This window comes from Microcebus murinus, chromosome 16, assembly GCF_040939455.1.
Source record: "Microcebus murinus isolate Inina chromosome 16, M.murinus_Inina_mat1.0, whole genome shotgun sequence".
Lineage (NCBI taxonomy): Eukaryota > Metazoa > Chordata > Mammalia > Primates > Cheirogaleidae > Microcebus > Microcebus murinus.
In genome coordinates this window covers 57910214-57936723 of record NC_134119.1, presented here as the reverse complement: position 1 = coordinate 57936723, position 26510 = coordinate 57910214, and the positions used below count along the sequence as shown (strand labels likewise).

The 26510-nt window shown below is 63.8% G+C and overlaps 1 protein-coding gene across 1 annotated transcript in view; it reads left to right on the top strand.

The window, feature by feature from the left end:
- PEPD (peptidase D) overlaps positions 1-26510 on the top strand; it is a 102900-nt gene that overhangs the window by 68775 nt on the left and 7615 nt on the right. The window contains exons 10-12 of the mRNA XM_012775143.2: positions 11682-11750; positions 12884-12961; positions 21435-21583. Of these exons, the coding sequence (XP_012630597.2) occupies positions 11682-11750; positions 12884-12961; positions 21435-21583 (296 nt within the window). The remainder of the gene's footprint in view (positions 1-11681; positions 11751-12883; positions 12962-21434; positions 21584-26510) is intronic.

The window sequence follows — 26510 nt, the reverse complement described above, 5'->3', positions numbered from 1 at the left end:
CAGAACCATTTCTTGGGCATCAGTCTTTGTGGCTTGTCTGTCCTTTGCCCCATTTGTGATGGTGGCATTTGTGGTTCACTTACTGATCTGCAAGAGTGCTTTATAATAGGGGCTTTTTGTGTTATTCTATACGTTGAAGGTATTTTCCCCAGTTTGACAAACAGAAATTTTAAATACGAGTACTCGCACGGACCCTTTCCCATATAATTGATGTCTTTGCTTCATTGCTTTTGCATAATTGCCTTTTCTACCTCAGTATAATCCAGCTGTTTGCGTGGTTTCTTCTGTCTTTATGATTTTTTTTATATTTTTAAAAAATATTTTCCATATAATTGTGAAATACTTCAAACGTTCGTATGATAGCTATCCATGTATCCACATGGTTTCACTTTTTATATTTACCTTTTTATCGAAAATGCATTTAAGAATAACGTAGAAACAAGGATTCTGGCTTTTCTGCCCCTACAAAATGACAAGTTAACCCATTGTCTTTGGAATACGGTCTCTGCCCCATTGATTTAAAATTCCGCCTTCACCACATTCTAAATCGCCACGTGCGTTAGTGAGCACAGGACAGCCTTTGCCGCAGTAGCAACAGGAACCCAAGTCTCAGTGGCGTACGTAGCGCAGTGAAGGTTGATTTCTTGTCCGTGCTGCAGTCCGAGGCTGGCCCAGTGGCTGTGCCCCAGCGGTGACTCGGGGCTGCCGCCGTTGCCCAAGTCTGTCCCCTCAGAGAAGGGGGAAGAGGACTCACATCCAGTCGTGAACGCACATGTCACTGCATAGTCCTCTTGCGGGGGGTCAGTCTTAGGGCCCACCCCCCTGCAGAGAGGCCGAGGGATGTGCCCGGGAAGAGGAAGTGCAGTGTGAGCACGTGGCTGGCTGTCCGCTTAGGGCCACTCCTCCCCTGATGGGGTTTAGGATGTGTGTTGGGGGCTGCCCAGCCCCTCGTCGTGTAACTGCCGCTGTGGCCTGGCAGTGGGACTCTCACGAGGCTTCGGGCCGGGAGAGCACTGCCCAGAGGGGGCCGGGGTCCCGTGGCCCCCTGCCAGGACGGGGACGTGGATGGCTCAGGAAAGCCGCAGCAGAGGTCGCCGGGAGGAGGTCGCACCCACGGGAGGACTCCCGCTGGCTGGCTGCTGGCTTCAGTGAGCAGCGTGAGTACCGTAGAGAAAAAGGATATTTAGCTTTTGCATTGATAGGCAAAGAATAATTAAAATGTAATTAAAAGCACGAGTTCTTCTCATCATTGGCTCTGTATAATGTGTATTTAAAAACAAGACATCTGTTAAGGCTTCCTTTTGAATATACCCAGAAACCCAAAGAGGGTAGCATTTTAATTAAAAATGGATTATTTCAAAAACAGTTTAATCTTCCTGTCATGAAAAGACTTAGGCCTTATTAATTAGCTATTGATAAATAGGTTTCAGCGACCAAAAATTTAAATGCACGGGGGGGTTCTTTCTTGCATCTTCTGGGCGGGGCAGGAGTTTTCAGAGCCTGCCCTGCGTTGTCTCGGACGCCAGCAGGAGAAAGCCACCGGAGTTGGCTCTTAAATCGCCTCCCCACCCTCTGCGCACCCGGAGGGGACATTGCTGCAGGTGGAAGTCGCCTGTGGCCGTCCCACCTCCCCCACTGCCCCCTCCGTGATCCAGGGAATGCAGGGTGACGAGGACCCGGAAGGGGACGTGTCTCCTCTCTGTTCCGAGCCCTGACCCAGGCCCCACTCACGGTTCCTCGGGAGCACAGGTGCAGAATGTGCCGGAAGGGCCACTAGCCAGGACGCCGCGCCTCCTGCTCCGTCCCCGGCCGCGGCACCTCCCTTCTCGGGGCCGATCCTTCCGGAGGGGCAGCTCGAGCCGCATTCATCGTCCTAAGTGGATAAAGACTTTCAAAGTGACGAGTAGCTTGCCCGTCGAGTGTGCCTAAGACGATGTCCGGAGTCGTGAGTGGGGACGGAAAGGCCCGTTGGAAGAGGGGTTTGCAGCCGCTCCCACTGACTGCCATCAGACAGCCGGGGCCGGCCCTGCCACGTAGCATCTGCCCCTCCCTCCCTCCCTCCCTCCCTCCCCTCCTCCCCCCGAGACTCGGCTCCGTCCTGGGCCTTGCATTCCTGGAGGCTTGGAAGAACCTTCCCGAAGAGGAGATGTCCTCACAGGTGTGTGTGTGTGTTGGGTGGGTCACGCCCTCCTGGCCAGGTGCCCACCTCCTCGCTTCTTGCAGGTGGCTGGGATCCTGGGCACCGCTGACCCGGCTCCTCCTGGGTCCCTCCAGCCGGGGGTAGCCCCAGCCTCCTGCTGCAGGCTGCCCACGGGCCTGCTGCTCCCCGCTGGGTGGCCGGGTGCCCGTGTCAGGGTCCTGTGCCAGCGACGCCTGGAGTGGCCCGTGCGCCCGGCTGGGCCTGGGGGGCAGGGCGCCCGCCGCCTCTCCTCCTCCCAGAGCCTTCAGCGGAGGGCAGCTGGGAGGGAAACTGAGGATAGGGGACCCCCAGGACGGGTCAGACTGAGCTGCGGGGGCTGCGGAGGGCAGGTGACGGGTGAGACCGGGGGACTGCCACTTCGGAAAGGCAGCAACAGAAGCGGCACTTTCTGGAGAAAGCTACACCTGAAACGACACTTTTGTGAAATATTTTAAGATGAGGCTGGACAGGGAATCTGGTGTTTGGAAATAAAGTAGGGCTGGACTGTCTCAAAACCAACGCCCTGGAGGGATTCGGAAGGCCAGGCACTTGCTTTCTCTAGAGGGGACAGTGTGGGACTCTGTCCCGAAGGCGCGAGGGGGCTCTGGGGCCCTCGTCTCCTGCTGTTCAGTGTTTAGGGAGCATCTGTTTGGCGCAGGGTCTCGGGTGTGGTTTCCTCCCCCCACGGCAAGTTCACGGAGGGGGGACGGGAAGCCAAGGCTGGTGGCGCCTCTCATGACATCCCCAACCCCCACCCACCGCCCCGGCCGGAGTGGCAGCCCCCAGGCACGAGCTCTGCTCTGCTTCCGTGGTCCCAAGTCGTTTCCTCTAAGTCGACTCATTTGTTTCCATTAAGTAGATACTTTTAAAAAGCTTTTTATCCCTGTCACGAGTGAAACCCAGTGTCGTTAGCCATAGATGGAGGCTGACACTGACTACCTGCTGCGTGGAGTAGTCCTGCTCAGTGGCGTGCCACGCCGTGGACTCCCTGGAGGCGTCTCCCACGCGGAGAACCATTTTGCTTCCCGGTCATGTGATTTGAGCCTTTCTGGATGATTCCTAAGGCAGCCTGGCGCATTTGAGACCTTATTTTTAGGGCCAGGGAGCGTGGCACCGCCGCAGTTGGCGTGACAGGTGAGATCAGGTCAGAGGTGAGCCGACGTCGGTCTCAGAACAAGTCAGAGAACGGTGGGCACGTTGTCCTTGCGTTTGCGCCGCTCTTCCGGGGCCTTCCAGAGCGGGGGCTCCCCCACTTGCTCAGGGGTGCCAGTCCCCAGATGGGTCTGGAGCCACAGACGGGCAATGCCCCACGTGAGCCACACGCCGTGGGCTCTGAGTTCTTCTTCCTGGGCGTTGTCGCCCTCCCGGGCGTCGGCAGAGGGGAGCCGGGGAGCGAGAGGATGGGGCCGGCTGCTTGCGGGAGGGTGGACTTTGCCCGGAGCATAAAGCACCTGCCCTCAATGCCACAGTGCCCACGCACGTGCGCCAGGGGCAGTGAGCTAAAGAGCGTGATAAAGTGGAGCCCTGCCTGTGACTTCCGTCACGGTAAATCCAGCGCCGATGGGTAATACAAACGTGCAAACAGAAAGCCCACAAAAGATGATAGAGTTTATAAAATCGTAGCAGTAGTGAACGACTTCTTAAAGGAAGAAACCATAAAGCAAAAGATTTAGCAGATCTAACCAATAAAAATGTAAATTATCTGTCCAGAAATGCCATAAAGAAAATTAAAGAGCAAAGGGGAAGCTTGTTACTAGTCAGATCCACCGCCCAGTATCCTTCCTATATAAATCCCTTGAGGATCAATAAGAAAAAGATGAATGCTCACATTTTTTTTTTTTTTTAAAAAGGAGCAAGCTGTTCAGAAAGGAAGAAATATGAGGAAACAGACATATGAGCATGTTCAAACTTGCCAGTTCATCGGGAAACAGCGAAACGCTTTTGTGATTTTGCCAGATTCCCAGTCCCTCGGGGCGGACGGCCCCAAGGTGCCCTGCTCGGGACCCGGAAGATCCTTCTGGGCGTTTGGTATCTGTTTTGCAGACTCAGTAACGTGCATGTGCTCAGTAATTCCGCTTCTAGGAATTTAGCCTGAAGACAATGAAAAGGTGTACAGCCATGGGTGTCCATCGGGATGGGGGCGGGGGGACGGTCCTAGACATCTGGCAGCCGGTTAAGTGGATTCGCGGCTGTGGTACTGCCCGTGCGACTGTTTCCTTACTCAGTCACCCAGCAGAAAGGGACTGAAGACCTTAAGTGCCAGGGGCTGTGCCGCGTTCCAGGGGACAGCCCAGCAGACGAGACAGACCAACCCCCGGCAGCACGGGGGGGTGGCCAGAGAGGGTGGCTGGGCCGGAGGGTTGGACGATCGGAAGGTAGATGGGTAGCAGCTGTCGTAAGGGAGGGGGGATAGTGAGGGTCGCAGGCTGGGGGAGCTACGCTCTATCCGGGGCTCGGATGCCTCCCTGAGAGAGAGACGCTGGAGGGGGGGACAGCGAGCTGTGGGTCTCCGGGTGGACACTCCTGGTGGAGATAACGGGGCCCACGCAGGTAGCTCACGCTACCAGGTGGCGGTTCCAGGAGTGGTGGGGAGGTGGGCCGAGAAGACGAGACGGGACCAGAGTGTTAGGAGAGGGAGGCGGGAAGCCAAGGCAGGGTTTGAGCAGATGTGTTCCCACTTACGTCGTGCGAAGGTCCCCTGTGGTGCACACTCTACAGGGGACAAGGACTGAGCAGGGAGGACCAGCCAGACCAGCATGGCCACCGACCGGACCACAGAGAACGATGGCAGTGAGGAAGAGTCATCAGGTTCTGGGCGTGGTGACAGTGTTGAAAATATCTCTCCTAGTGGGACCCACCACAGTGAGAAGGACACGGTGACCGCCGCCCCCCACCTCTAACCTGTGGTGGTAGGAGCCGGCTCCGCTCGGGGAAGAGAGGCCGGGAGGGGTGCCAGGTGCAGGGGGAGCCCCGTTTGTGCCCGGTCATCGTGCTGCGTCCTTAGGATTTGCACCCTTATCTCTGTGCGTCATGCTTCAGTAAAAATGTGACTTTTTTAAAAAAAAGTTTGCAACTAATTTTTAAAAATCTGTGTTTATCACTTAAGAAAAAAAAATCTGTGTTTATGTGTTAAAAAAAAGTCTGGAAGGATGTTTGGCGAAATGTTTGATAGAGGTTATCTCTGAGTGATAAGACTGGCTGATTTTTTTTTTTCTTGGTATAGAGAATTCCTAAGATCTCCTCTGTATGTATAAAATTTGAATATATCGGCAGCCGGGGCTTTGCCAAGGAGGAAGGAGATGGAACGTGTTATCCAGTAACTGATAGCGGGGAGCTCAGAAACTCAACCTAATCAAGCATGTCAAGAATAAAGGGGAAGATTTGTTAATTGAATGTCATGTTATGTCCTCAGTTATGCTTAATACGAGATAGGCAATTTAGAATTCCCAATTATCCAATTAAAATGCTAATTGTCTCATACCTTGATAAGGCCGCTCCTGGAGACTGGGCGAGCTGCTTCTCTGTCGCTTCTCCTCTTCCCGTCTTTGCCGCTGCCCTTGCCTCCGATCGCGGGGCCTCCCCTCCCGGGGCCTCTGTGTCCCAGGGCTCTCCCGGAGCACCAGCTCCCGCGTCCCGACAGCCAGCCTGGGGCACCGTCGCCGGGGACAGCGAGGTCCAAACCCTTGGACGCGTTGGCCGTGGCATCCGCCACCCCCAGTGCCCACAGAGCACGAAACGTCTCCCCGCGTGACCTTGGCCCTCAGGGCACCCAGCATTCCAGCCCCGCGCCTGCTGGCAGACCCCACCTGGGTCGAGACAGTGAGTTTGCAGCCGGAAGCCCCTCGCGGACTCCAGGCCCAGACACCGACCGGGGGGGGGTCCCTGACCACGGCACATCCTCGCTCAGAGCTGCGGTTTCCTCGTCTGCAAAGTAGGAGAACCGCTCGTCCCCCAAAGCGGGTATAGATTGGTATAGATGCTAAATGCTGCAGGCGGCTGCTGGATTTTTCTGACCGCAGTGTCTGCACCTGCCCCGGAGTCTCAGAACCTAGCGGGCAGCAGGGCCTGGCTTGGGTGAACATGCGGGGGTCCCAAGCCCCTGCCCCCCTACCCTCCAGGGGTGCCTTAGATCGAAGGTGCTCACGGGGGTCACCCCAGCAGGAGCCGAGCTGTTGGGGACAGTGGCCTGTGCGGGCAGTAGGGCTCAAGGAGTCTGTCTTCATCTGACTGGCCACACGGACATGGTCCATGCAGGCTCCAAACGCCCAGTGCCGTGTGCACCATGACCCGGCCGGCCGGGCCTTTGGGAAGTCCCGGTGGGAGGGGTTGCCTGGTCAGGCGGTCTCGGGACCAAGGTGGGGGCATGGGAGGAGGCTCGGGGAGCCCCAGCCAGCAAAGAAAGCTGCTGAGGGCGGAGGCCCTCTGCGAGCAGGGGGTTTATTATAACATCAATAATAGTGCATTTCTGGTTTTAGTCCAAGGCTTTAAGTCAGCCCCTTCTTGGGGACATGACGTGTGAGTGCCACTTATCTGAAACACACTCAGAGCCTCAGTGGCTCATCCATGGCTTTCTCGGTGTCTGTCCTCGCCCTGGGGCCCGGGGAAAGCGAGGTGCAGGGCAGCCCCCCAGTTCACAGCGGCGCCTTGGTGCTGGCCCTTCAGGAGAACCTTGGAGAACACGTGTTGGGGGTGGGGCGGAGCCCCGGACAGGCCGCTGTGACCACCTAGGCAGGCAGCAGGGGCAGGGTGGCACCGGGGCCCTTGCCAGGCGCCCTCTGACGGCCTGCAGGTCCCTGCAGGGGTGAGGGGTGGAGCAGCTTTCCACCTCCCCCCCCCCCCCCCCCGGGAAGTCAGGGCGACTCAGGGTGCGTTTCCGGAGCCTTGCGGAAGAAGTTCTGCCGACGCCACTGGCACAAAGAGCCGCTTCCGCTCAGAGTCCCCCGTGGCTGCTGCCGCCGCCGTGGGGACTGGAGATGCTGTCCTGCCGCCTCGGTGGCCCCAGGGCTCCTCTGCACGACTGTGTTGTTCTCTCGCTCGGATTTTTCCTTCAGTAAGTGGGTAGATCTTCAAAAGCTATATCATTTTTTTTTTGTTTTGGGACAGAGTCTCGCTTTGTTGCCCTGGCTAGAGCAAGTGCCGTGGTGTCAGCCTAGCTCACAGCAACCTCAGACTCCTGGGCTCAAGCGATCCTCCTGCCTCAGCCTCCCGAGTAGCTGGGACTACAGGCATGCGCCACCATGCCCGGCTAATTTATATATATGTGTGTGTGTATATATATATTTGTTGGCTAATTAATTTGTTTCTATTTTTAGTAGAGACGGGGTCTTGCTCATTGCTGAGGCTGGTTTCGAACTCCTGACCTCGAGCAATCCGCCCGCCTTGGCCTCCCAGAGTGCTAGGATTACAGGTGTGAGCCACCACACCTGGTCGCTGTATCATATTAATGACGTGATTATGAGCATTTATACCCAGAAAGTATCATAATTAATTAAAATTAATGTGAATTAAAAGCAGCTCAGTGCGGAGATAACGAGACACGGCACAGTCGTTTGGATCCAAACAGCACAAGACACTGGCAGCCCCTGCCCACCCTCGTACGCGCTCAGGCCCCTGTCCCTGCCAAGGGGGCGAGACCCCCGGCCCAGCCCAGCGGGGCAGGAAGGCAGCGGGTTTTTTTCTGGAGATGCTGGGTGTGTCGCCCGCAAAGGGCGCTGGTGGACCCCAGAGAGAACTTGGCCTCCCTGGAAGATGGGGGGGCGGTGTCTGAGCTGTGGCTCTGCACAGGCTCTGTTTGGTTTTAAAAGAATAGCCACGAGGCTGCTTCTCAGAGCCTGGCGCTGGGTGCCCACAGCTGTCGCCGCCTGCTGCCTGCGGGATGAATTCCCATTGTCCCTTCCAGACCTCCAACGCTGGCAGCCCTGGTGGCTCACGTGTGCTGTACACATACACAGTGCCCACTGGGTGCCACGCACCGGGCACTCCATGCACATTGAGTCATCAAACCGGCATAGCAGCCCTGGGAGGGAGGTACTGCTATCGCCCCCATTTTGCAGATAGGGAAACCGAGGCACGGAGAAGCCACACAGCCGGCAAGTGGTGGAGCTTGGGCTTGGCCCGGGTCAGTGTTGAGTGCTGCCCCGGGAGTCTGGGCGTGTGGGGCCGGACCCGGGAGTGCAGGGAGGGGCGTCCCTCAGCCGCTACGCCCCGGCCCTGCCCAGCTTTGCAGCCCTCCGCCTGCTCTCCTGAGTGAGCCACCACCCCTGTGTGGGCTCGAGTGCTCCTGGCCCTGGCCCGGTCTACCCTCTCTGCACCTCCTGGGACCCCCACCCCCCACCGTGCACCGAGGCCCCGCCTGGCGGATGGAATGAGGTGGGTGCTGCTCTTTCTCCCCGGCCCCATCCAGCCCTGCTCCCAGCTGCACTAATAGCTCGGGGACACTTGCCGCGGGGTGCCCTTCGCCATTATCTCAGGCAGCTAATGCGTTTTTTATGCGACTGCGGCTTATCTTCGTGTCAGATGATAAACCTCCAGGGCAGGAGCTGGGCCGGGTGCCCAGGAACGCCCCACCACGGGCTGGATTTGTAGGTCCCGGGGAGGCCCGGCCATGCTGTCCCTGGAGACACCGTTGCTGCAGACCCGGGCCTGGGAATCCGCTGTTTCTGACAGCCCCGTCTGTCGTCCTCGGGCACTGACAAGTGTCCCGCCCCCACGCCGCAGAGACTCCATCCACCCGCTACCCACAGCACAGACGCCCCCCCCCCAGGAGACCCTCGGGTTCTCGCTGTCGCCGGGTGCAAAGGGGCTTCTGCCTGAGTAGCGGCGAGGGCGTCGGAGGGACGGCCACACGGGGAGAGCGGCGGGGCCCGGCACACGGGGACCTCGGGAGGCTGGTTGCCGGGGCTCGGGCAGCCCCTGGCCCTGCTCTGCCCACCGGGGAGCCCTTCCCTGCCACTGGGGGAGGGGCCGCGCCACCCGGGAGCCTCCCCGGGCGCACCGGGCCCCCTGCCGGGCGGGCGCAGCACTCACGCTGCCCTGCGAGTCGCGGATGCCAAAGGAGCAGGTGCAGGCGGTCGCTGGGGCGGCGACACCCCTGCCCGTCTTGCCGCACGCCGTCCTCAGACAGGGAGCCCGTTCCTTTCTGGAAGTTCCGTCTCGGTGCTTTGTCACGTCCGCCTTGTTCTTTTCTCATGCTCTCCTTTTAGGTGTGAATTATTTTGTTGTTTTGTGTGTGTCTAAAGTTGCTGTCTGGTCGTTCTGTTGTTAGAAGTCCTCGGGGGTCTCAGCCTGCGGTCGTATGTGGCAGCTCTGGTGGGCCGTTTGCTCTCGTGTCTTGTCATTTTGGATTGGAGTTCATCTCGGGTGTGTGTATGGGGGGTGTAGCGTGTTTTCGTATGTGTGGTGGGGTGGGGTTTGCGTGCAGGGGGTGCCTGTGGGCGTATGTGCGTGCGCACGGATCCTGGCCGGCCCGGGTTGAGGGCCCGGTGTCCAGTGGGGCTCTGTGTCAGCCCCCACGGGTTGAAGACTGCGTCGGCTGCGCCTTTGTCTCGAAATTACTGTTCTTTCTTAAACGGAAGCCAGGGCGCAGCAGGGCCGCTGTGCCGAGTGGACTCTGCAGCAGGGAGACTCGCAGGGGACCGAGCCACCCGGTGTCCCCAGGCCGCTGCAGCCTCCCCTTTCTCGCAGGACACGCTTGTTCCCTACACGTGCGGATGCCACCGTGTCCCCCCCGCCTGTCCTTTCTGAAGCTGGCCAGTCCTGGTGCAGCTGTCTGCATGTCCCCTGCCCCAGCAGAGGCCCACTGTCCCTGTCACCTCCAGGATGGCCATGTGGCCCCTGAGGGGTGCTGCAGGTGTCCGGGCAGGGCCACATCTCCCAAAGCTAAGGGGCCCCTCCCCAGGCTGCGTGGGAGTTCTGCGCATGTGGAGGGTGGCAGGAGGGTGGGGTCAGCTTCCAGGGCTGCCGGCGTGCGGCCTCGCGCACAGGCTTTGCTGCGTGGGGCCCTGGCCTTCGCCCCGCCTCCGTGGGATCGTGTCTGGCCATGGCCACGCTTGGTGCTGCGACTTGGATTGTGGCCTCTTGGGACCGGCGTGGAAGCTGCTGGCAGCAGCTCGAGTGCTCCCACCGAGAGTACAGGGGGGGGTGGCGGAGGTCACCCCGCTGTTCCCGAAGTCCTTTATATGGAGGAAACATGTCACTCACAGATACCCAGTTGTCCTGTAGGGTTTGTAAGGCGAGTCTGAAAGCAGACTGAGTAGAGCAGAATGTTCCTGCATGGCAACTGCTTAACGTCCCGTCATAACAATCATGCGTAATTTGTGTTTGCACCGCCTGGAAGATTGGCTCCTCCGTACAGGCGTTCTCTAAGACAGGTCCAGAGTGTGCGGGGCAGGACTGCCACTTGGCATGCCCCCTGGCGGCCTTGAGTGCCTTAAGGACGGCTGTCTGGTGGCGAGTGGGCCTCGGGGAGGGGGTGAGGGCACGACAGCTGGGCTGTGCAGGGGCTGAGCACCTGCCATGCCTGGAAGACCAGCAGGAGCTGGGGAGCGGCCGGTCCTGGGAGTTCAAGGCCCCCCAGGTCCCAGGCACATGGTGGGGGAGGGGCAGGGCCCGAGCCACCCCCGCAGCTCCAGGCGGCAGGAGGCACTGCTGCGCTGTCGAGAGGGCTAGTCCGGGCCACCAACCCCCACAGACACCTCCAGGTCTGCCCCCAGGGGCCCAGCGTGGAAGAGACAGCTCGCAGCCCCGTAGACTTCACACCTGTTCTGCCGCCAGGCCTGTGTCAAGGCCGGGCTGTCCTCTGACCAGCTGGGCCCACTCCCGGTTTGCAGGGCTCTGCTGACGCCCCGCTCTCCTGTCACTGCTCTGGGCTCAGTCTGGGGGTCGGGGTCCTGTCCTTCCCCCCAGACCTCGCTGCTTGTCCCAGGCGGGGAGAGGCAGGGCCCGTCCCGCTCCCTGGAGCCTGCCCTGCCTGCCCGCCTGCAGGGGGGCCGCCCCCACCCGTCTGCCCAGCAGCTCCTGCTCCCCTGCGGGTGAGCGCGGGACGGCACGGGGACCCGAGGGCGTCTGTGTTCCCCTGGCCGTGCGTCCAGCCTCTCCGGGCGGGGCGGGTGGTGGCCGCAGGACACAGAGTCACGGCGGACGCTTCCTCCAGCCCTGCAAAAACATAGGTGGCCCCGGCCAGAGCCAGGGCTCCCTCGGGCCCTTCTGTCCTCGTGATGAGCCTGGGAGACAGGCCGGGGCCACGGCAGCGGCAGCCGTCGAGCTCCTGCGGCAGGTGGCCCTCCTTGACCCCAGGCTCCTCCTCGCTCCAGGCTGACCTCTGTGGCCTGTGCCTGAGCCCGGGCTCCAGCCCCGGCCTCTCCCGGGGCTGGGACCTGCTGGGAGCTGCAGCAGAGCAAGGCCTGGGCCGAGGGTTTGCACTTGGGGTCCGTAGGGCTCAAGGGGTGGGGGCATGAGTGCTGCCCTGGTGACCCCGTGCTGACGTAGCGTCTCTCCTCCGCAGCCTCTTCGAGCACTACTGCTACTCGCGGGGCGGCATGCGCCACAGCTCCTACACCTGCATCTGCGGCAGGTAAGCGGGGAGGGGAGGACCCGGGGGAGGAGGGAGGGGCCCTGATCGAGTGGGGACTCCGCCCTCCCCCCCCAGGCCTGGACACCCTCGCTCCCACCCACGCCCGCACCTGTGCCCGGCAGCCCAAGCTTGGGGGCCTGGCGCCGGGCAGAGGAGGAGCCCCACCAGCCCCGGGAGGAGCCACCACCCGTCCCCCCTGTCCCCAGCAGGGCGGAGGGTGGAAGGGGCTGTGTTGGCACAGGAGGCGGCGGTTGTGTGTCCGTGTGGGGGGTGTGGAGACCAGCACGGCGTGGGTGGGGCTGTCACTATCGGCGTGTCTTCACGTGGCACACTGAGGCAGGGGTGGGGAGCTGTGTGTGTGTGTGTGTGTGTATGTGGCTCCGTGTGTCGTGTGCACGTGGCTGGGTGTGCCTGGAGACACACACGGTAAACATGACCACGACTCGGGCAGCTCGGGGCCGTGAGTGCACATTGACGTCCCGGCTGCGGGTGGTCCCCCCACCCCCGGCTCCGGGACTCGGCCCGGCTGGTCCCCCGCTCTCAGCCCAGGCTCTGCCCCCGGTCCCGGCACGTGAATAACACATGAGAACATCTCGGTCCTTGGGAACGCTCTTCCCTGGCGGGTGCAGAGAAAAATCATTATTTCTGCTTTTATGATTCCTGAGACTCCCGAGTGGGGCCATAAATACTGTACCCGGGTGGGGTTTTCTCCCCTTCGGACAGACTCAAAAGCCCGTTTTATCTTAAAGGGGTCGCTCGCTAGCGAAGCCCTCTGGGGCAGGGCAGCTGCCGAGACAGGGAGGTTCCTCCCGCAAGCCTCAGCCTCTGGGGAGGGGACTTCCACAGCCCCTGCCCAGCCCGCCAGCCACCTCTGTCCTTTGCATGCGCTGCCCACACCCTCAGCCGGTGGCACCTTGGTGGCACTGTCAGCCGAAGCCCTGCAGGTGGCACTGCCGCCAGCCATGTGGCTGTGGGGTGTCTGGGCCACCATGTCCCCTGGCCCTGCCTTGAGCTGTGGCCTGGCCCCGCCACCCCTGGCCCCTGCTGGAGGGTGACAGTGCTGCCTGTGGGCGGGGGAAGGGCCCAGCCCCGGCCTGGCGTGAGGACGGGTGTGAGGACCTCCCTCTTTGCAGCGGCGAGAACTCCGCGGTGCTGCACTACGGACACGCCGGGGCCCCCAACGACCGGACCATCCAGGACGGAGACATGTGGTAAGTGGGGCGCCCGCGTGCTGCCCGGCGTGGCTGTGTGTGTGGACAGCCCGGCCAGGGCTCGACTCCTTGTCAGGGTCAGCCAGGGGCGTCCAGGCCGCTGTCCTGGGAGGGTGACCGCAGCAGGGTCCCCAGGCCCGCTCTGCAGAGGCCCCGGCCCACGCGGCGCCGCCTCCAGGGCCAAAAGCCTGTCCCCCACGGGGAGCACTGAGGGGCGCAGGATGGCTCCTTGCGGTTTCCGTGGTGCCGGGGCGCAGCGGGCTCTCTGGGCCGGGCCTCAGCTGTGCCCCCAGAGCCTCCCGTGCTCCAAAACCTGCCAGCCGCCTGCACAGGTGGCCGTGTGATCAACAGCCCAGAGGTGGTGTTTGACCCCCCAGGGCCGCTTTGCTGTGTCGAGGGACACGAGTGCTGAGCCACTGTCCCCCTGGGGCCGGGGGCCTGGCCGGCAAGTCGTGGCCTGCCGAGGGTGACGCACAAGGTGGTCATAGCATCAGGCCGGTGGAATCACCTCACCACCGCCCGCCTGACCCCAGACTGGGCCGCAGCGTCCATGTCCCCAGCCTGCCTGCCTCGCTGACCCCATAGAACCTGGCTCGCCCACGGGCTGGGCCGCAGGGAGCCCCACGCGTTGTGCCCAGCCGCCTCTGGGCAGTGGGCTCAGTCGAGCCGTGGCTGGCCCCGCAGTGCCCAGGGCTGGCGGGTCCGAGAGGCTCAGCTGCCCAGAAGCCTGGGAGCCCGGGGCGGGCAGCAGCCTTGACAGGGCCCCCTCTGGGTATCCTCGACCCCCTTACCCTGGTCCCACAAGGGGGTGTCTTGCCCCGGTGTGTGGGCAGCTGAGACGCAAGGAGGGGCCCAGGCCAGGTCAGGAGCCAGAGGGATTGGGGGAGGGGGTTGGCAAACGGACTTGGCCCGGCTGGTGACCAGGGCAGGAGGGCGGGAGCTCTCGGCTGCTGAAACCTGTTAACGCTCTAACTCTGCGGCCCGATCCGGCTGAGCCAGCGGGACAGGACACAGGCACCCAGTCCCCGGGCAGCAGCAGATACCCAGCCACACCAGCGGGTCACCGCTGACCTGCCAGAAGCCCTGGCCGGCTGGAGGGCCCCGTGCCAGAGCCCTGGGGCCGTGGGTCTTTCTGCTCTGTGAGCTCGGCACACCCCGGGGAGGAGGCTGCTTCTCCACTGCCGTCTCCACCTGCCCCAGGGAGGGTCCTTCCCCCTTGAGGGGCTGGTCCCCTGCATTGCTGAGGGACCCTAGCGGGGCAGGCCGCACACTTCAGGCCCCAAGGCTGTGGCCTCGGCCCTCCTGGGCCGCCCGTGGCACCTGCGTCTCCCTGTGGCAGCTGCAGAAACAGGAGCGATTGGAGGAAGCCCATGGATGTTAGTGCCAAGTCCAAATTGGTGATTTTATTTTTCTAGTGCTAACTTTGAAATGTAGCCAGTAGAATAATTATGGGTTTATTATAGTCAATTTATTATGCAGCATTTAGAACAACATGTTTTGTTGATTACTGCTACTGCCAGATTGCTGGCGGCATTTATAATCCATTGTTTCATTGAAATTGATCTGCCGAGCGCCTACCGCGTTCGGTAAATAATAAATCACTGTGTTATCCCAACATAAAAGCCACGGTACTTCGGCGTAAGGTATGAAACCAAAACACGAGCCCAGCGCAGAGTTGCTTCTGAAGCTGAGTGCCTCCCAGGCCTGCGCGCGCGTCCCCGGCACCGGTGGCAGCGCTGCACTCCGGGTCCCCGTCCTTCGGCCTTGGGTAAAAATGCCCCAGAGATGTTTTAGCTTTTAGTAATGGGTGGTTTGGGGCGTCAGAGCTGGTCCCGAGCAGCTGGGGTTACTGGGTATGCCAGCCCTTTCTGTCCCTCTCTCCACAGATGTGGGCACCACCCTGCTACACACATGCACACATGTATGCATATACATGGGCACACATGTATATGCACGCACACACAAACATGCATGTACACGCACACATACATACATGCACGAGCATGCATACATATGCATGCACGCATGTGTGCACACATGTGCACATATGTATATGCGCATGCACATATACATACACGAACATGCATATATGCATGTGTGTACATACATGTGTACACATGCATACATGTGTACACATGCATATACACAAACACGTGCACACATGTATGTGCATACGTGCACAAACGTGTACGTGCATGCACATGTGCACAAACATGCATGTACACAAACACAGCGTGCACGTACATGCATACACACAGACATGCACGCACAAGCACACACATGGGGCCCCAACCGAGGCTGTGCCACATGATGATGAGCACAGCTTCAAGTCCCTCCGCCCTCTCCCTAGTGAACGGCCACCCCTCAGAGCCTCCGGTTTTCCCTCCATCATCGAGGGCGACTCGGCACCCAGCTCTGGGAGGATTCAGGGATCATACGTGCAAAGCACTGGGCGTGGCACCTGGCTCAGCAAGGGCGCTTGCCGGGTGAGAACAGCAGCGGCAGTGTCGTCGTCGTGCCAGGCAGGCCCCTGAGCCCCTCGTCCTCCCGCACTGCGGGCCCCCGCGCCCCCTCCCCGCACTGTGGCAGAGGCTGGAGGGGAGAGCGGCGGGGGAGCTCGAGCCAGGCCTCGCCTGTTCGCAGATGCTCTTGAGTTGTGGCCTTCCCATCCCGTTTTCAGCCCCGAAATTGTCCTCGGTGACCTGTGCCAGGTGGGGCTTGGAGTGACCAGGCCCCCTCCCTCCACTCCTCCGTCCCTGTGATACCAGGGGTTCCCTTGAGCTGGGCCTCGGCCACTGTCAGCGTGGTCGGCGCTGCGAGGGCCGGTGCATCGGTTCTTGCTCCGGGCCAGCTTGTCAGCCAGGAACGGAGACGAGCAGCTTGAGGGCCCTTCCTCGTACCCAGCTGCTTGGGCCTCTTCCCTTTTCTCTGGGCCGGGTCCCGCCCCACACGGATCCCCGGGGTGGGGAACAGATCCCAGGGTGAGGGGACAGCACCGTGCTGTGGCTTCAGACTCCTGCATCCGGCTCGGTTCAGAGCCACGAAGCCTCGTGTGGGGCCTGTGGCCGTGAAGCCTCTCGGGGCTTTGCTGTTGGCTCCCTGAGCCTTTCCCTGCTGCGCCCTGGGGCTCACGAACTCCGTCACCAAGTCACTCACTGCTCCAGAGGAGCCAGTAGTTATGTTTGTTCTCCTTCTCAAGATCTTCTAGAAAACAGGGTTACTAAAGTGTGGCACACTTGCTAATTAACGCTGTGAACACGTGCACGCAGGGGATGGGGTCGAAGGGCATCGGAGACCCCTCCTAGGTAGGAGGCCCCTGGAGACCCCTCCCCACTAATTTCAGCCCCGAGCACTGCCCTGTCCCCCCATAGTCAACCTGGGCTGCAGATGCCAGACCCCCAGCGAGGGCCACCAGGGGGCGCCATGCCACCGTCCATGGTCGAATCTGCCGGGGAGCGGTGGACACACCCTGTGCTGGACTCCCAGCCTGAGGCCGGCCGTGCGGCACCCCTGCCTCCTCTCCCCGGGGGACAGAAGTGGACGGTGGCCGGGACACCCTCACCTGCCGCCTCCTTACCTCTCCCACCTCTGGATCAGGTGGGGGTGGAGCCTGTTAGGGCCTGGGCCCAAGGACGCCCCAGGCCGGGAGTGTCGCACTGCAGGCAGGAGGCGGCTGGTGGGCGGCGAGCCGGTCCTTCCAGCACCGGCCAGAAGAGGGCAGCGTTGTCTCAGGACAGGGCGGGTCTCGTCGCCCTGGGCGTGGGAGGCGGGCGGCCAGCCCAGCCCCCAGCGTCCTCTTCCCGTCCCTCCCTGCCGTGGGCCTGGGGCCTGTCTCCCTGCCCTGGTGATGACCGTCCTGAGCCCGGCTGACCAGCGGGGGTGGGGACACAGCTCACCGCCACCAAAGCGCTTCTCTCTGTCCAGAGAGACAGGGCTGCGACGCTGTCCCACAAAGGCACGGGGCACGCCGAATGCTGCAGCCCCCTCGAGAGACGGCAGGAGGGGAAGGAGGGGAAGGGGATGCTGGAGGGCTCCAGCCACCCGGCCACACCGGCCAGCTCGGTTGAGAGCACCTTACGCTCTGGCCCCGCTCCCACCCCGCCCCTGTGCGCGCAGACAGGCCCTGTTCCCCAGACACCCTCCCACGCCTTTCCCGTCTGTCCCTGTGTGTGCGCTCCGCGGCTGCACCCCACTCAACTGATGTCACGCCCCGCAGTTTGCAGGGCGCTGGCCCAGACGGCGGGCGTGCGCAGACATCATGAGACACTGGTCGCCAGCAAGCCAAAGGCAGCATGTGCTGTGCGCGTGACCCGGCTGCCCCTCCCCGGCGAGGCCACTGCCCTGACGCCCAGTGGCAGCAGCCCTCGGCGCAAGGCACCCCATGGTTCTTCCTGGGCCCTGCCTCGCCCCCTCACCCGAAATGGTGACACCTGTTCCCCCACACACCCAGGGCCGCAGCACGCTCCTGTCACCGTGTGCACCCAGGGGGGGCTGGGGCTGGGGACCCGGAAGCCGCCGCTGTCCTGGGCTGGCTGCACCTGCGGCTTCCCTTCTGCCGGCCTGGAGGGAGCGGCTGTCCCGGGCTGAGTTGGGTGGGGCAGAGTCCCGGGAAGGCACCGGAGAGAGGCTCTGCTCCGCAGGTCACCCTGTGGCCTCGGAGAGCCCCCAGGACTCTGAGTGGTGGCCTTTCAGCCGTGCTGGCCACGCCAGGAGCTTGGCCCTCCAGGGAGGCCCGGCGGGCGCGGGTGGCCCGCGCACCTGGGAGCCCGGAGCGCACCGGCTCGTCGGCAGGGCCGCCCACCCGCTGTGGCGGACGGACAGAAAAGTGGCCCGAATGTCTTCCTTTCCGTCTCACGCTGAGGTCTGGAGGGAAGTGAGAGCGTCCTGCCCCTCAGAAATCCCCCTCGCCTGGCCTGGGACGCGGGAGGTGGCAGCCACCGCGTGGCCGGGTCCGAGCACGCACACCTGGGAAGCCACAAGGAGCCGCGCCACGTGCTCGGGAGTTCACAGCGAAGCCACGAGCCCAGGGCAGAGTGGCTCGGCCGCCCATAAACACGGCAGCGTTGCCCCAAAACCGTCCCCAAGCCTCTGTCACTGGCTGGACCCTCTCGGAGGCCGCCTGCCTGTGGGCCGAGGCCGGTCCCTGCAGTGGGCCCAGGGAGTCGGCCTGGGGGGCGGCGGTGGCAGGTAGCCCGGGCCCGAAGAGCCAGCGGAAGACAGAACCTCCCGTCCCCGCCAGAAGGGCCGTCGGAGCACATGTGGGGAGCCAGACGCCAGCTCGGCTCGGAGACGTGCAGCATCTGCCCAGATGTCTCAGATTAGCACGCAGAGTCACTCAACCAGGACGGCAGCGTCTCTGGTGGCCGTCCCCAGGCAGCCAGGAAGGACAGATCCTGCTTTCCCGACCGCGCCAAAGCATGACCGAGTCCCCCACTGTCCGCTCTCGTTCGGGGGACGGACGGAGTGGACACGGAGGAGTCGGAGGGAGATGATTTATACGAGAGGCGGCTTTGGGCCCCGCGTTCCCGGACGGCTGGCCTCTGAACAACTGGTGCGTGCAGAAACGCCGAGGGGGGTTTGTTTTCTGGGTTTTTTTTTGTTTTTTTCAAAGGCAGGAAAAGATAGGGAACTGAGAAGAGCCCCAAAATAGCCCTCAGCCCCGTGCCCGAGCGCCGCTGGGCAGGATGGAGCTGGCTGGCGGGGCGTAGACTTCCTTCTCCAGAAAGCGGATGATTAACACACACACACGCAGTTGGAGTCTTCTAGAATCTGGAGGATAAAGCCGGGTTGGCTGAGGCTGTCCAAGCACCCACCGCCCCACATTCTTTCTGTTTTATTGACGAGGGTTTGGAGAACTTGGTCAAGAGACTGCATTTGCAGGAGGAGAAGAGTCTTATTTTTACTGTTCTAGAAGATTCCAGCATTCGGTGTGTTCTTGTGGGCTTCCTGGTTTTTTGTTTTTTTTTTAAATAGTTCAGTTTCTGCTTTTCTTTGACATCCGCGCAGCCCAATGACACTTTCTGCCCCCTGGGGGGCGCAGCTGCAGGTCCCCCTCTGCTTTGGCCCCTCCCAGGAATCTGTGTCCCTCGGGGCTCCCAGCTCTGTCCTGCCTGCCCAGGCCATCCCTGGCTGTCTTCAACCAACAACCCCCAAACGAACGCACTCTGCCGTCCTGGGCAAGACTGGGCCTTGTCCCCACGCAGCTCCGCCACCCACTGCTGCACGCATGCTGGCCCCGGGGGACACAGACCCGCGGCGGTGGCGGTGGCCCCATTTCACAGGTGGGAAAACAGAGGCCCTGAAGGCGGAGTGCTGGCGCCAGGACAAGAGAGCCCACCCCTGGGGTCTGGGTTGCTTCCCCCCGACTCGGGGCCCTGCTGGGCCAGTGCTCATAGACTCCGTCCCCCTCGGGGTGTAGCTTAGGTGCGCCTGCCCTCCTGGCCAGCTCGGAGGGGCGTGTGCCCCGGGCTGGAGCAAACTGTGGGCGAAACAGTCCCTGGCGTCTGGAGCCTCCCGGGAGCCGGCTCGCGGTCTCTCGCTGTCCCGTCATCCGGGCACACGGGGCTTGGGCTGGCCGTCCGCAGAGGGGCCCCGCTTCCCCCTCCGCCCGCCCTGGGGGCCAGGCTCTGTGACTTTGACCCAACCTGACGTCCCCGTCGTGCTGCTGGGGCCCTCCCCCCACCCCGAGGATCACCTGAGTGTTATCTGCCGCCCTGTGCCCTGTTGACACGGTTCCTGGAGTTTCGCAATCGGAAGAGACGGGAGATCGCAGAGCGCCGGGCTGGGGACTTTGGATTCCAGCAAAGCGTCTGGGGACCCTGAACGTTCCCGTTGTCCCTTCACGCATCTGCGTCTGGGAGGTGGCAGGTGCCGCCTGTCAGGCCACGTGGCCAGCTCCGGGCTTGCGTGGGGCCAGGGTCCCCGGCCCCCTGCTGTCCCACGGGATAGGGGCTGCAAAGGCAGGTGCACAGGCAGCTTCAGGAGTGTTTGCTGAGGGCTGTTGTTACGGAGTTTGGATTTGGGTGAGAGGCCTTGTGACCCGCGGCTGTGCCTCGATTGGCCGGTGTGTGTGCGGCTGCAGGGCGACCCTCAGGGAGTCGAGGATGGAGCAGAGCTGGGCTCCCGCCAGAGCAAGAGGGCAGCTCGCACCTCCCTGGCACCCCCTGGCTCTGTGGTCTCCTGGCCCTGAACATGCAGTGGGATCTCGGGCCTGGGCTGGATCGATGTCCCTCAGCCGGTTTTGTCACCGTCAGCGTCGTGACTTGGCCATGACCCCGTGGTCAGGCTGGGCAGGCTGTGACCGCTGCCGGCAGCCTCCCGAGGTGCTGACGTGGGGCAGGATGGAGGGGCTCCTGGGCTCCGTCACCTCTCGCCAGCCCCACCCTCGTCCGCCTGGCTGACCCCATGTGTTGGGGGGGCTGGGCCTGCACCCCGCAGCCCCTCCCATCTTCCATCTCGTTCCCCCCCCACTGGGGTGAGCAGGCACCTTCTTATCGGCCCTTCACCCCAGGCCCTGGGCACAGCAAGGCCTGGCCCTGCTCCTTCCCCCGCTGCCCCAGGGGCCCCACTCACAGGGTGACAAGGGACAGCCCGGGCCGCCGTCCTGACTCAGCAGGCCCGCCACCTGCCCGAACTGTCCCGCCTCTCCCCCGGGTCCCCTGTGCCCCCCACCGCATACTGCCATTCCCCACTCCCTAACTGTGCCCTGCTGGTCCCTGCTGGCCACCTGGAGACATGGCGCCAGCAGACAGGGAGGGGGGGTTGGGCAGCAGCACCCTCCTGGCTCCTGGTGGTGGGGACTGCAGGGGGCTGCGTCCCTCGGCCCCAGAAAGGCCCTGCTGGACCTGAGTGCATCATCTGGCATCCCCTCCCTGCCCCCCACCCCTCACCCCTGGCAGGGCGAGTCTGCCCACGCCAGCACCCCAGGGAGGGATGGTGTCACCTGCTTTCCTCCAGCCAGGGCCCCCCTCTCTGCTGGGCAGAGACCTGTCCTGAGGCCCGTGCCCAGCTCCCGCCTCCCTGCCCCCGTGGGCATTGCTCCAGCCGTGCTGGGTGCAGGCAGACCCTGGGGGGTCTGTGGGGAGGCCTGGACAAAGGCCCAGTGGCGAGAGGGACCTGGGGCCATTGCTGCCTCTGCCTGGTTCTCCCAGTGAGTCCCCCACAGCTGGGCCACAGAGGGCAGGGGTCATCTGCACAGGGCAGCCCCCTCCCCTCAGCCCCCCTGTGCAGGCCGAGCTGCACCCCTTTGTGCTGGGGACAGAGGTCTCCCGGGACGGCTCCAGGTTCCTCTCTACTCACGCACCCGTGGGCAGCACCAGGGTAGGACCTGCCCGCCATGGTTACGTCGTGACACGCGGTGGCCTCACACCCTGCCACCTCCAGGGCTGAGCAGAGGGTGTCCCCTGAGCCCCGGGCGGGAGGGGACGGGGGCCGTGGCGTCCGAGGGCCCCCGCCCACGTCTGCTCTCCCGCAGCCTGTTCGACATGGGCGGCGAGTATTACTGCTTCTCGTCCGACATCACCTGCTCCTTTCCCGCCAACGGCAAGTTCACGGCGGACCAGAAGGCCATCTACGAGGCGGTGCTGCGCAGCTGCCGGGCCGTCATGGCCGCCATGAAGCCAGGTGAGCGCCGGGCGGGCGGGCCCTGCAGGGGAGGACGCGCCTGGCGTGGGGTGTGAGGGGCTGCGGCGTGGCAGGTGTGCTGCGTTCTGTGACTTCAAACCACCCGCCGCTTACTAGGCTGATGAGACGGCGCCAGGTCCCCAGGGTCCCTCCTAGGCCACCAGACAGGGACAGAGCCCGCAAGGAGCTCGGCCCGAAGTCGCCCGCGTCCCATCTGGCCGCTTCCACCCGCATATCCCGCCCCTGCTGCCCACTGGGGCGTCGCGTGTCCTCGTCCTGAAGCAGGGTCCCCTCCAGGAGGGCTCCCGGTTAGACGTCGGAGTGGGGTCAAGCCCCGCTGGGCACCGGTGACCCTGGACAGGAAGCTGTTCCTGCGGGCGGCTGTTTCCTCGTCTGCGAGTGGGGGCAGCACACGTGGAGGCCGAGTGGACCTGTGGTGCCCACGGCATGTGGTGGCATCGGCTGCGGCCACGGCTACCGTGGTGATGATGGTGCTGGGCCTGGGGCTTCTGTCCCCCTGAAGCCAGCCTGGCCCACATGTCCTGCCCCCCACCCACGCCCAGTGTGTGCCTGCCCCGGGACTCCCCCATCCCGCCCAGGCAGCCTGCACGAGCCCCTAGGTCCGCCATGTGGTCGTCGAGATCCAGCAGGGTGGACAGAGGTCCTCGGGAGGGAACCTGTGTCCCCAGCCAGGCTAGCTCCAGGGTGCCTTCTGGGACCTCCCCTGTCCCTGTTCCAGGCAGCCACTCCCCTGCGCAGTGAGCCTGGGGCCCTCTGTAGCCCTGGGAGGGTGGAATCCGGCACCTGCCAGTCAAACCCCAGCACTGTGTGTGGCCTTTCCTGCCTTGCAGTGACAGGAGGCCCCTGACGTGTCACCTCTCCTGGAGGGGAGAATGTAGGGGGTGTCCTCTCTTCACGCCCTCCAGGGCTTCAGAACAGCCTGCCCTGCAGTCCTGGGACTCCCCAGGGCCTGAGCAGGGTCCGGTGGGCCGTCGGGTGCCAGCTGCCCCCAGGCCTGGCCCCCGTGGCCGCATGGCTCCTGGGCCGGCACTGAGGTCTGTTTGCTGGCGGGCTCTGACCTGGAGCGGGATGGGCCTTCCCTGCCCCTTGCCCCGTCCTGATCCGCCGAGTCACCCACGTCGCCCGGCACAGCCATCCCGCCGTGCACCCGGGGTCTGCGTCTTTGGCTGCAGGCCGTGGGGTGGTCCCCAGCCAGGTCAGGTCATGCACACAGGCGAGAAAAGCAGGTCTGGGACGGGACCAGAGCGGGGGCAGCACAGAGCGGGGGCAGTGAGTGCCGGCCACCTTCTTCAACCTGGAGTCCCTCCGTGAGGGTCAAGGTCAGAGCACCTGCCGTTGGCCATGCTCTGGTCACAGCCCGGCCGCAGGCCGCTGCATCCTCCCAGCCCCGCTCTGTGGGCACCCAGAGAGGAAGGTGCCCCCCAGGCCTCCCCGTGTGGGGGGAGCTCAGACATCCTGCAGCAGCCACGTGGCCCCGCAGGCAGAAGAGGCTGTGCAGTGCAGCCCCACGGTGGCTTCAGGGTGCAGAGTGCAGCCCCCGCCCCGCTCAGCCCCTGCCCGCGTGCGCGACTCCAGCCCGCAGCATCCTGCCCTGCAGGGTCCGCGCCGGGGCGGGCTCAGCCAGCTCTGGACGCCAGCGTCCGGCCAGATGCGGGAGCGCCGCCTGTCAAGGGCCCCGCGGAGAGCCGACGGCAGCCCAGCGTCTCCTCGGCGTTCAGGGGAAGGAGGAGAAAAAAGATCCTGAGCCCCAGAAGCGTGCCGGCGCCAGGATGTGGCCTCTCACGGACCCAGAACTTGATGGCTCAGCGATTGACCAAGCCGTCCCCCGTGGCCCCTCGGCCAGCGCCGGGATGAGTTACAGCCGCGGTCGCCGGGCCAAGTGTGGCTTCGGAGGAGCCCTCGGCAGCTGTCGCTTTCCGAGGAGGCCAGTGGTGGGCAGGCGTCCCAGACGGCTCCCCGTCCAGCCCGAGACCCCCCGCCCGAGGCTGAGGACTGTGGCAGGATGCTCACGGCGACACCAGCCCCTCACCGTGGGACCAGAGCTTGACAGCAGACGGGTCCAGGCACAGGGAGCTCAGATAGGCCCCGAAAGGAAGATGGGAAAGTAAATAAGCTCCTGATGGGGGTGACAACATTGATTGGACTCGCCTGGTTTCGTGGCTGCAGAAGGAAACAGCTTTTTATGCTGTATTCTTGGCTCGAAAAGCAGCAGCCGCCTCCAAGTATTCACGCCGGGGACCTCCAGGACCGGCTGCTGCTCGAGGACGGAAAGTACCCCTTCCGTGCAGAGGGAAGGGGACGAGAGCCACGGGGCAGAGGGCTCACCGTGTCCCGTGTCCTCTCTGACCTTCGAAGCCCAGAGTGCATCACCTGGCAGCTGCTAAACCCAGCGTCCGTTAAGCATCGCCCCAGAGTGCGTCTCCTCGCCCTTTACACTCGGGGTGAGTTTCCTGCCCCGGTTTGAATACGCCCATCGTGCAGATGGTCAGCACGTCGGATGCGGCAGGTTTGGGCTGGTGACCGTGTCCGCAGGCGCAGCGCCTCTGCAGCCGGGGGCCTCTCTGACACCCCCGTGCACGGGGCCGGCCTCGCCGCGCTCCCTGCCACTCGGGCTCCGCCGCCCGCGCGTGTCAGTGCAGCGGACCGTCCCCTCCACCTTCAAGCATCCACAGGCAGCTGTGAGTCACAGGTATCCCGGCCGCCAAAGCCGCGGGCCGGACGGGGCTGACGCCGCCAGCCGTCGAAGCAGAGCTCGGCCACCTGCGAGGGGCTGTGGCCCAGTGGCCCGTGTCCCCGATCAGCGTGCCGAGGAGCACAGCGGTGCGGCGTGCGGTGGCCGGGTCTGGCAGGGAGCGTGGAGTGGACCCACCAGGCCACGGGAGAGGGGCATGGAGGGTGGTCTAGCCCGCTCCACGCTGGACACGGGGCGGCAGGGCCGGGCCGTTCGGCAGGTGGGGCTCTGGGGCGACGTCGTCTCACGCCCGCTCCGTGCTGAGACTGGCGCGGCTGAGCCTGCTGGGGCTGCGTGCCACCGCCGCAGTTGGTGTCCTGGCGGCTCAGTGGCACGATTCTGGCCAGAAAGTGGCCGGGCCCCAGAGCACCACTCGGAACGGAGAAAGGTGCGGGTTTGGGTCCCCGCCTCGCTGGTCTCCACAGACCCTGTGAAGCGGGTCCTCCCTGGGCCCATGGCCACCGCGTCTGGGCTTTTCCTCCCAGCACAGACTGAGCCACGCAGGTCCTGAGGAGCCCGTTGTAGGGGGGAAGACCCCCAGCAAGAACACCCCCACACCCTACCACCCTGTGAGGCTGTGGCACTGCTGGCCCCCAAGGGCAGAGCCGGACCCCATCTGGGTCACACAGCGGGGGCCAGGTCACCCCCTGCCGTCCCGGCAGAAATGTCCCCGGTTTGTGGGTTCGGCTCCCGGGCCAAGACAAACACCCCACCGAGACCGGCCGACTGCTTCCTGTGACCTTCCAGGGCAGAGCGAAGACAAACAGGAAGTCGCGCAGGGATGCCCAGAGGAGCGGCAGATCCACGATCGGAATACACACGGTCCTGGGGGGGATGACCCCAGGGGGCTGAGGAATGCGGGCCGGCCCCTACAAGGCTGGAGGAGTGTCCCCTGCTGTCACTCAGAGACGGGCGGGGAGAACACTCTGGGGACACGGCGGCCGGGCAGTGGTGGCACCTGGGGAATGCCGTCCCCGGTTGCAGTTCGCCCGGTTTCTGTGTCAGGACCCCCCTGTGTGCGCGGGCGCCCCAGCTGTCACGGGGGATGGGGGAGGGTCCGCGGGAGGGCAGGGGCGCCCCAGCTGCCCTGGTCCCGCAGCCCCGTGGTCAGCCCCTCCGGGCACTGCAGTCACCAGGGTCACCCCTGCCAGCCCCCAAGCCCCTCAGGGAGGTGGGAGGACGGTCTCTCCCGCCTCCCAGCACTCAGGGCATCCCCCTCTGGCCACCCGGCGTCCCCTGCCCTGGGCTGCCGGCGCGGGCGGCCCGCCCGTCATGGGCTGTGCAAGCAGCTGGAGGACGGCCCCTCCGACGCTGCGTGCACAGCCCCCGCGCTGGCTCTGCCCCTGGCCCCTGGGGCTGGGGGGCTGCCGACGGGAGGTCGGGAGGGGCTCTCAGTGACAGGAAGCATCCCCTCCCCCAGAACGGGCCTGACAGCAAGAGAGGAGCACAGAGCGATGGGACCACCAGACGGGACACAGCAGCACTGGCCCCCGCTGACCCGGCTAGTGTCTCCTGGGGACCTGTGGCCCAGGGGTGCCTTTGCCGGCCTTGCAGGGGCTGAGTGGCTGGACATTGCGTCCGACCCCGTCCTCAGAGGTGGCACGGGACACGGGTACAGGGACCGAGTGTCAGCTCAGCCCTGGGCGCCTTTGGCAGGGCCAGGACAGGGAGGGCCGTCTTTGGCGTGGCCTTCCCCTGCTGGCTGCAGGGTGGGGGGCTAGTTCCTCGGGTGCTGTGCCAGGGCATCGAGGCGCCAACAGCTCAAGCCCACGCTGGCCCTGCCCTCGTGCAGGGTGAGGGGTCCCCAGGGGTTCTGGCAGCAGACGGGGTCCCCCCCACCATGTAGGGTGGGGCGAGCTGGAGGCCCTCACCCCCGCGCCAGCTCAGCCTGCCAGGCCGCCCCGGGGCCGGCCCTGGGACCCCAGCCCTGCGCTTCCCCCTGTACCCCCAGGGCCTGGCCTGCATGGCAGAAAGGGAGCTCTTTGTGTGGAAATGGCCCTGAGGACGCAGCATGTGGGGCCCTCGGCTGCCTTCCCTGCTGGCTCCAGCCTGGGACCCCCTGCAGCTGTCACGCTCCGGGCAGGAAGCCTCGAGGCTATGACAGCTGCTGCTGAGGTCCAAGGAGCCCGGGATATCGGGCTAGCTGAGGGGGCCAGGTGGGCACAGGAGACGTCC